This window comes from Paroedura picta, chromosome 1 (genome assembly GCF_049243985.1).
Source record: "Paroedura picta isolate Pp20150507F chromosome 1, Ppicta_v3.0, whole genome shotgun sequence".
Classification (NCBI taxonomy): domain Eukaryota; kingdom Metazoa; phylum Chordata; class Lepidosauria; order Squamata; family Gekkonidae; genus Paroedura; species Paroedura picta.
In genome coordinates, this window is record NC_135369.1 from 89,353,548 (window position 1) to 89,364,013 (window position 10,466).

Genomic DNA, 10,466 nt, shown 5'->3' on the forward strand with positions numbered 1-10,466 from the left:
CTTCAAGGGGAAAAAGTTTGTGATCCAGCCAGATGGTTTGCCTTCTGCCCGGAAGCTGATTTACTACACAGGTTGTCCCTTCCGGTCTCGGCATTTGCTGCAGCTGCTCAGCAACAGCCACCGACTCTTTCTGAACATCCAGCCTGTGCTTAAGCAGATCCAGTTGCTGGAAGATGCTGAAGGTAAGGGACGGAGAGGGTTCATGTTTGCAGAGGGCATAATAGCCCATCGTCCGTTGTATTGAACAAGTCAGGTCAGGAAGTGGCTTTGAGTCACAGTTCAGTACGGGTAATTTCAGACTCGAAATATTTGCAGTCATCCATCCCAGACACTTGCCATGGGCTCATACGTTTCTATCTTTTCCTTTTCCTGGAGACTAGAGTCACAAACTGGGGTCAAATCCTGAGCTTACGTTTTGGTTCCCAAGCAAACTACGGTTTGTCCATATGTAACATCAAAGTGTATACCTTTACATAAAAAAGGTGGAATCACTGGATATGAGGGGAAAGGCAGAAGGAAGGGCACCATCATCTCTGAACATGCACTAAATGAGAGCCCTGCTTTCGGAGGTCAAGGTTGCTGCCAGAGGCAGTTCTTCTCCTTGAAGCCATCCCTTGCATGAGAGACTGTGCCTTGTGTGAAGGGCCCCAGGTTCCCTCATGTGCCACTTTTGTACAGTGAATCCTTTGCTTAAGGCTCTTTAAGCATGCCATGTATTTATTTTTATATTCCCCTTTCCAGTTTTCAGCTGTTATAAATCAGGCTTCACAAATATTAAAATGAGTATATTTTAACTACTCACAAAATTGCATTGTTAACAATAATAAATGGACCCGGTTGTAAGCAGCCAAGGAAGCCTCTGTCCCTGTAAATCTGCCAGCTGCCTACTCTTTTGGTTTTTACATTCCAGGTTAAGACACTTTACTTGCTAAGACTCAAATCATTTTTCTGTTTGTTAGTTGGTCATTCTGCAATCTGTTTTATGGCCATCTGGTACTATTTGGTTGGAGGAGTGCCACCCTGTGGAAGCAGTTAACTTTGCATGGGCCCTTCGTTATACCTGAAACATCTGGAATGCTTGGCAGGTTCTCTAGGAGTCTATGAAGTAGAATATCAGATTTAGAGATGATTAGGGGTGTTCTGGTTGTATGTAGGTGATGAGCAGTTTTTCCATTAGTACTACCCTGTACTACATTATGGCCCTAATAAAGGAGACACCAAAATAATGAGTATGGATTTAAACAATTCCCAAGAAACTTAAAAATTTTGCATTCAAAATACATGATACAAACCAGCAGCAATGAATTCACATTTTGTTTCTGGGGGGGGGGGGGGGTTTCCCAATAAATGCATTAAATTTTTATACAGTTTTCTGCACCAATATTCGGAAAACTTTAAATATGGTTAGTAGAAAAGCAAGATGTTGGGGCAAGTTAGGAGCCAAAGAAGTCTAGGAGGCCTTGAAACCTTCAAACCCCCCCCCCCCCCCCCGTTAATAGATCTTGGCCCTCTTTTATAGTTTTTGAGGGAAACTGGATAGATTATGTTTCTTGTAATCCTATAATCTAAATTGCTTATCTGTCCCTTAAAATAAGGGATATCAGATTTGTTTTTATTTTTCTCTTTTCCGCTTTTTATAGAGAAAAAACGATATCGAGAATCTTACATCAGCGACACATTGGAGATGGATCTTGACCCCTCAGACAAGCGTTCGCATGACAGCGGAAGCAGCAGAGGAAGTGAAAGGAACAATTGCCTGTCTCGGCAGTCAACAGAGAGCCATAGCAGTTCACACACATCTGGCATTGAGGCTGACTCGAGGCATCGGATGTCTGTGGAGATGTCTGTGGATGAGCCCTTCATCATGGATCAGGTTCTTCAGAAGGAGAAGTCCTGTAGCTCAACTGTCAGCTATGGGAGCTCGGGCATTAATAGTAGCAGCAAAGGCAAAGCCGATGAATCCCAGGGCGATGGTAAGAGAAGGAATGATTGAAGTGGCTGTGCTCTGCAGCAGAGAAGTTAAAAGAGAAAGATGGCAAATGGAATGAATGGGATGAGGGTAGAGAAGGATGGGTCATCACACCAACTTCTTGCCTTATTTCTAGAGACTGAACTGGCAGTGGATGAGCCAGAAGAGGTACCTGTGGATGAGCTTCCCTCAGAAGAGCCCATCGGTGGATCACCAGTAGATTCTCTTGCAGTAGATGGTGTGTGCTGTCAAAGCGAGACAAGATTTTGAGAATCATTTTCTACTTTGCATCCTGTTTCATTATATTTTATTTTTCGAGGCTTCCTAATTCTCTAGCTAAACCCCATGAAATTGTGTGATGCATCTTGTATCAAAATTCCAATAGTACCCTTTGGCCAAATTTGTTGAGCACAGCAGAGCAGGGAATCTGCTTGAGAGAAGGTATCTCAAGCATTGTAATTTGAAATAATTGGGACTGGGAGCCACAGAGAAAAACTGTGAGTTTTTCATACACCCTCTACTATTGATATGTTTCTGCTGATACTCTTGACATGTTTCTCGGCAAGCAAACCTTTTTGAGCAACTTGATAGAATATCCAGGCATCAGGAGCTTTTAATTATAGGTGATTTCAATTTCCCTGATGTGTGCTGGAAAACAAACTCTGTTATATGTCCAGAGTTGTGCAGTTTTCTGGCCTGCCTAGCCAACAATTTAATCAAATGGAAGAACTTACGTGAGGCTCAATCATATTATACTTAATAGTGACCAACAGGCAAGAGCTGGTGGATGTGGTGAATGGGTGGGGATCCTGTGGGGGAGTAACCATGTCCTCCAAGAAGGAGGAGGGTGGCCAAGGAAGTTCATAGTCAAAAGAGCCTGTTAGACTTTCACAGACCAGACTCTAATATTATCAGATGTTTGACAAGGTTTCCCATGATGTTCTGATGGGTATACTGGAGAACTATAGAATGGATTTTCAGATGGTTAGGTGCATATGGAATTGACTGGAAAATGGCACCCAGAGAGCTGTTGTCTATGGTATTTCATCATATTGAAGAGAGGTGAGCAGTAGGTTGCCACTAGGGTTGGGCGCTTCGGCACCCTAAGCACCCAACCTTATTGCCGCAGGGCTTGGTATTGGGACTGGTAGTTTTCAACATTTTTATCAATGATCTGGATGACACAGATAACACCAAATTAGCCTTGATAAAATGAGGCTGAAAGGGGACATGATTGCTCTCTTAAAGTATTTGAAAGGTGGTTACTTAGAGGAGGGCAGGGAGCAGTTTCTGTTGACAGCAGAGGATAGGACACACAGTAATGGGTTTAAAGTACATTAAGAATCGGACTAGCTAGGTATCAGGAAAAAATTTTCACAGAGTAGTTCAGCAGTGGAATCAGCTGCCTAAGGAAGTGGTGAGCTCCCCCTCACTGGCAGTCTTCAAGCCGTGGCTGGACAGATACTGGATGCTTTAGGCTGATCCTGCATTGAGCACAGTGTTGGACTAGATGGCCTGTATTGCCCCTTCCAACTCTATGATTCTAATAATAACCTTGCCTAAATTTCTCCACCAAGCTTATAATTTCAGCCTGTCATCAGTTATTAGAAGTTGTAATGCACAACTGCTGCCATTCATTTTTGCACATAATATTTTTGCAATCTTCAGTCCACATTTTTCTTTCAAGTTTGCTCATATCATTCTGATGACTTCTCTTTTTGTTCCCACAGCCTTTAATAGGAGCCCTCTTCCAGTAGTGCAGGTCACCTTAATAAAGGTCAAAGGACAAAGTGTGGAATCCCTTCATCAGGTACGATAAAAGCTGAGCACCTCTTCTCACACCCAGTGATAGCAAAGTGAGTGAATACAGTAGGATCAGTGGTGCCAAATACTGATGAAGAATTCTGGGTTTAAGGCTCTGGGATTTTGTCTTGTGGAACATTGATTTCTAAGCATAAAACATAACATAAATCACTTGAAGCTGGATGCAAGCCAAAATAAAGAAAGCATGGGGTTGGGGTTAGCTCCTGGACTTGGCTTTAAGCAATATTCTGGACTATAAAAACATTTTCATCTCCACATTTTAATGTAAATGTTATTATACTCCAAAATGTGGTGGCCATCATACGGAGAGACCATGGGCTACAGCAAGGTTGTTCATTCTTGGTTTGCGGTTCCAGCACAAATTGCTCAGCTAAGAACATTTCTAAAATGTAATCTTCTAACAGAGGAGATCTGAAAGTAAGATTAAACTCCTTATGTTGTCAGTTACACAAAAAGAGCCTAGTTATGATTGATTCATTTGAAGGTAGACAAGGTAGTTTATACTTCCAAAGAAGTGAGTTCATGAAGGTCTGATTCTGCCACCATTTCTGCCTGGGAAGCTGATCTTTATGTTTGGAGATGAGCAGTAATTGGCTACCCCTGGGTTAGAAATATTCCTTGAGGTTTTGGAGTGGGGCCTCAAAAGGCTATAATGCCTCCACAGTCACCCAACCAGCCACACAGCACCCCCTGACGTATTTTAGGTCAAGGAAACATTGCAGAGAGGAGGTAAAGTTGCCAGATTGGTGTACGTTCATGTTCTGTACTTCAGCTTCCAAGTGAGTCACAGAACCACACCAAACCATGAGCTAGCGCCTGTTGCTTTACAGCATGCAGTGGGCTTTACTATGTGTGTGTGTGCGTGTGTGTGTTAGAGAATAGTGAATTAGTGCTTCTGAATACCAGACACAGGACAAACAAAACAGGAGAGCTCATGCCTCTTACAAGCAAGACATGATGGCCTCTGGGTGGCCACTTGCTAAAACTGAATGGTTCTTGGTCAATCCATTTCTTATTTTCTTAGTCAGTACAACCTTAGAGATACAAATCTGTCAAAAACAAGGGTTTCCTATAGGTTTTGAAGTTCAGCCTGCCATGATATTTTCATGTGGTGAGCCTTTCTTTTAATGAGCTGTCATGGAGTAAGAACTAGAACAGTATGGCAAATACAGGATCTTGCCACATGGGGATAAAGTTGCCATGTGGCAACAAAATGATTAAAAATGTGCCGTGATGCAGGCACAAGCACAAGAACTGACCTTGTATTTATGGTGATTAAACATCTTTCTTTACATGGAGCCAGGAAATGCTATTCTCCCCTTCTTTTGCCAAGGGAAGCGCTGCCATTTCAGCTAAATGATTCATTTCCAACAGTTCATTGTCCGTGCCAGTGGGGACACCTTGTACTCAGCTCCAAATCCAGGAATTAATAAATGAATGACTTCACAATTCCATAATGGTTCACAGCTTCTTCATTAAGCCAATTTCCTTGAAGAGGATGAGAGGAATGTTAACAATTTGAGACAAGATTGAGAGATGCACAGGGAGATCACATGTGTATGATCTTTTTTACTTAGTTTAACCTGTTTATTACATGCTTTTTAAAATATATGCCCATCTTAAACTGACCAGGTGACACCATCCAAAGCTATGAAGTGTCCAGACCAGCACAGCCAAAGTTTAGATGACATCCGCCTTCACAAGCATCTTCATCCACCCTTAAGTGCCACATTATCTTCAGATACGTCCCACAGCTACACTTTTGGTAGTACTTTCGATGATAAACTGGCCAACTATGGATGCGTGTATTCAACCGCTGACTGCAAAACCAAGTCAGCCCTCTATGGGAAGAGGTCTATGAACTGTCTGTCTCTGGATCTCTTGGGAGAAGATCCACTCACCGAGGAATTTGTTGTATAATCACATTTAAAGAGCTCTTGGACTATCTTGGAGAGGAACATACGCACACACACAAAATGACTATTGTTATGAAACTTGTGGGAAATGACATCCGTCATATATACCTCACCATCTGGGTTGTTTGCCCTTCATTCTTGTTCCAGATGATAAAAACAAACTATCTGGTATTTCATTGTTCTGTCTGGTGGTCTTAATTAAAGTGCAAATTAATAGTTCAAATATACCATCTGTAGGTCTCCCAGTCAACCTTTGCGGAATCCTGGACTACTGGCGGACTCACTTTTCGAACTAAAAAGGACTGGTGGGCAGTAAGGAACGCAGAAATATTTGCCTGCAATTCTCCAACTGTGATCCAACATATTGGCCATTTGTTTCAGTGCCTATGCAGCCATTCCAGAGGAAAAGAGGAGAAATAGCAGAGAGTAAGAACTAGATGAGAGGCAAAGCCTAGGAATGAGTTATTGATTATCTAAATTGACCCAAATGTTCAGTTTTAAAAATTCAGGAGCCAAGGGTTTTATGCTATTATCTTGAAGACCAATAGGGCATTGAATGTGCCCTTTGATCAATAATTTCCTCAGGTCAAAAGGCCATTAAATGTACCTGATCAATAATGCATATGCAGTTTTCAGTGCATTGATTGCAATAGAACTCTGCTCCATCTTCTCTATGATTGCTATTTTGCATGCAAGTAAAGAGGTCCTGTCTAGTTTTGGGAAATTACAAGTGGGGATCCATGCATGGGAAGGGGGAATCCCATTCTCCTTTCCTTTTACCAGGCAATGCCATTACACTGCTTCCCTCTCCTCTCACTGTCTACCAAGTGTACTCACCCGCTTATGAAATAGCTTGGGAGGGAAAGCATTAGTAGTTCCTTTATTGCCTACCATTATTGTGGCTGAGCCATGGCTTTGCATGAGGGGGTGTTGCTCCTTCTCCTTCCCCTCCTCCCATCTATTCTTCACAACTTGGCCATGCTGGCAGAAGGGGAATGGTAGCTCTGGTTCTCCTCCCCCGCCCCCCATACTGCCAGCCTGAAGTGGGTGAGGTGGTGTGGCAGTGGTTCTTGCTCTTCTGTCTACCATCTCATTGGGAGAGGGTCCATCTTTCACCCCCCCCACACACACACACACCTGCAAGTTTCAAGGTTCTATCAATATGCACAAAGATCAGGTTCAGAATTAGATGCATTGATAATTATAGAACTTGGAACTTTGACTAATCCTAATTCTGCAACATTGGCTAGTAGAGCCTTTATTTCTTCACTACGTTATTTTAACTTTTATCTTAAGACTTATTTTCTTGTCTTAATTTTTAGCAAAGCAGTTGTGTCAGATTCTTCCTTTCTTATTTGTTTCTGTCTCATACAGTAGCCAGCTAGTTCCTCTGGACAGCCAACAACAGGGCAAAGAGGCTAAGGCCTTCCCCTGGTGGGGTTCAGTGGATTCATTTCTCTGAATGTGCGGTTCCTCTTAGTCACCACAGCTAGCTACCAACAGACTTACCCTCCAAGAATCCACCTCCCTTTTAAAGCCATTTATTCCTGTGGCCAACATCTGTGTAAAGTAGTATTTCCTTTTGTCCATCCTGAACCTACTGCCCATTAGCTTTTTGGGATGCCCTTTTCTAGTAATTTGGGAGGAGAAAAAGTTCTTTGTCAGCTCTCTCCACCCTATACATAGTTTTCTAAATCTCTATATTGTGTCTCCCCCCCCCCCCCAGTCATCTCTTTTCTAAACTGAAATGTCCCAGACTCTTCAGGCTTTCCTCATAGGGAAGTTCTCCAACCCCTTAATCAATTTACACTTTCTCCAGAGATGGTGACCAGAACTGTATACAGTATTCTAAATGAAGCTGCATCATAGATCTATACAGATAAATTACAATATTGGCTGTTTTATTCTCAAGCATTTTCCTAATAACATAGGCACAATACGCACACATTGGCTAATGCATTTTCAATGAGCTTTTGCAGTTGGATTTTCTTGTGCAAAATAGGTAAATCTACTTCTAAAGTGCACCAAAAGTGCATTATCCAATGTGTGCAGAATGAGTCACAGAATTTGCCTTTTCACCACTGCTGCACGCTGGGTTGACACTTCCATTGACCTATCCACTATGACTATGATCTTTCCCCCTCTCAATGGCAACAAGTTCAGATCCTATTAACCTATTAAATCCCTATTAAGTTGGGATTTTTTGTCTCAATGTATATCACCTTACACTTGCCAGCTTTGAACTTGATTTGCCACATGTTATTCACCCAGTTTGTGGAGGTCCTCTTGGAGATCTTCTTGGTCTTCGCCATCCTGAATAATTTTATGTCATCTGCAAACTTGGCCTCTGCACAACTCAGCCCAAGTTCCAGATCATTTATGAATAAATTAAGCAGTATTGGCCCCAATACTAATCCATTATTCCTACGCTTTGCTTGCTTCTTTTTGAGCACTTTTTAATCCATAAGATGACTCATCCTCTTATCTCATGACTGTTCAGTTTACTCAGGAGTCTTTGGTGAGGTAACTAGTCAAAATCTTTTAGAGGTTCAGGTATATAATGTCTAGATCACAGAATCATAGAGTTGGATGGGGCCATACAGGCCATCTAGTCCAACCCCCTGCTCAATGCAGGATCAGCCCAAAGCATCCTAAAGCATAGATATATAATAGCTTCTTAGTAGTTTAGCAGTTTAGGAAAGGCAAAACAAACCTCACCTTCCCAGCAACTCTCTCCTGGAGTCTGTCTCCCAGCCCTTCGGTTCTGCCTCTCAGTTCTGCCTTTTCCTGAGGGGCATTTCATAATTTGCTGTCATTACTGATGTTGTGCCATCTACCACCTTCCACCAGCTGACATCTACCAAACCAACTTTTAATTCTCTAAACAATCTAAAATCTGCAATCCTATTTACTGAGACTGCTGTGCTGCTTTCTAGATATTATGTCAACCACTAATCTTCATTTGTGCTTCTTTTGTAATTTTAATAATAATTCCTTTGTATGTTGCCCATTGTTCAAGCCTGTTAGATATTCTCTTGATTTCTGTATTTCTATTCGTATATTGTTATTTATTTATCATTAGTAAGAATGAAGCACCTGCAGCCTTATGTACCTCATCTTGATTCCTGAAAGCAGAGATGACGAGTGCGAGGTACCAAATTTGTTTGTAGTTTGAAGGCTAGTTTTTATGGACAATCATGAGCCCAACTGTGTTTCTGCCAAAAGTTAAGCACGCTGGCATGCCTAATTTCTTTTCACTGACATTAGTTGTACTTAAAAATGCTGAATCTTGGCTGGTTTATATCCAGGGTGGTATGAAAGAGCCAGCTCTGGAAACTATTCAGCTTGTTTTAATGAAAATACTTCTGCTACTATGATAGCAGTTACGCAACCTCATTTCACTCACATGAACCTAAGAATTCTGATATATTTTTAATTTTAATCCTGGAGTTATATTTGAATTTTGTTTAGCTTAGCAGTGCTATGGAGGTAAGAAGAAATCCTCTTTTCATCTACTGACAATATGAAAACCAGCTGTCAATACTTGTTGAGCCATAGTTGTTGCAGTCATTCCGTGTTCCTCCTTTCCATGAAAGGCAGTCTTTTGTATGAGGAAACAAACCACACATATGTATAAATATATACACACAAATATATATATATATAATGTATACACTTAATAAAGAGATTGCTAGAAAAGCAGAGTTAAACGTGTGCTATTTAAGCGTGGAACAGGAATGTAACAAGATCCTTCTAGCTACAAAAGTGCCTCTGAGATACAATCTGCAAAAAGAGAATCTGCCAACTATGTTCTCCATCCTATCCATTGCATTTCTGGTACTGAAGTCAGATCAACCACTATGAACATATCTGGTTCTAGAAGACAGGCACTTAGTTTTATCACTTCAGGTTGCCAAAGGCATTGGACAGATGACTTCCTTTAGAGAGACTGCAGCCAAGGGCCACAGAAAATATTCCTTCATGTTGGTTATCTACAGCATTGGTGCTCTGATCTTCCCACTAACAGTGAGAGCACCTGCTTATAGAAAGAGGTTGGGAAAACAACATTAAACTGTGGAAACTCATCTGGAGAAAGGATCATATATTTGAAAAGAGAAATGTAGATTGGGATATAGGAAGGTGCAGGAGTAAGCTGCAAAACTAGTGAATACAAACTGGACATAATTTATAAGCTATTTCCATGGTTAAGGGAAAGTGACAAAAGAAGAAATGATGTCCTAAATTTTAGTGGCAGTTAATTTCCCTATAATCATCTGGGCCAGATTAATTACATCCAAGGGTATTAAAAGAATTTGCAGATGTAATTTCTGAGCCTCTGTCCATTATTTTTGACACTTCTTGGAGAACAGGTTAAGTGCCAGAAGATTGGAGGTGGCCAAATGTTGTCCCCATCTTCAAGAAGGGGGGGGGGGGAATCCAGGTAACTACCAACCCATCAGCTTGATGTCTATAGATGGCAGTCAGTCCTTCAGCAGCTAGAGCAGATGGCTGTAATTACTTAGAGTTAGCATGGTTTTCTCAAGAACAGGTCCTGTCAAACTAACCTTATCTCTTTATTTGAGAAAGTTACTATCTTGCTAGATCAGGGGAATGCTGTGGACATTGTTCACCTTGATTTCAGTAAGGCTTTTGATAAGGTTCCACATGATATTCTTATCGACGTTGATAAAATGTGGTATGGATCCTATTGCTGTTAGGTAGATCGAGAACTGGTTGACAGATCACACCCAAGGGGT

General features: G+C 41.5%; 1 protein-coding gene across 10 annotated transcripts in view; it reads left to right on the top strand.

Annotated features, from left to right (window-relative positions):
- The window catches only part of FRMD1 (FERM domain containing 1), a 73,973-nt gene extending 64,565 nt beyond the window's left edge, over nt 1-9,408 (top strand). For 8 of the 10 annotated variants that reach the window (XM_077347197.1, XM_077347179.1, XM_077347168.1 and 5 more), the window contains 5 exons: nt 8-182; nt 1,641-1,973; nt 2,106-2,207; nt 3,700-3,779; nt 5,426-9,408. In XM_077347197.1, the coding sequence (XP_077203312.1) occupies nt 8-182; nt 1,641-1,973; nt 2,106-2,207; nt 3,700-3,779; nt 5,426-5,713 (978 nt within the window). In that variant the 3' untranslated portion in view covers nt 5,714-9,408. Of the gene's footprint in view, nt 1-7; nt 183-1,640; nt 1,974-2,105; nt 2,208-3,699; nt 3,826-5,425 lie in introns of all 10 variants that reach the window. The other 2 variants (XM_077347231.1, XM_077347241.1) reach the window with 2 other exon arrangements.
- The last annotated feature ends 1,058 nt before the right edge of the window (nt 9,409-10,466 follow it).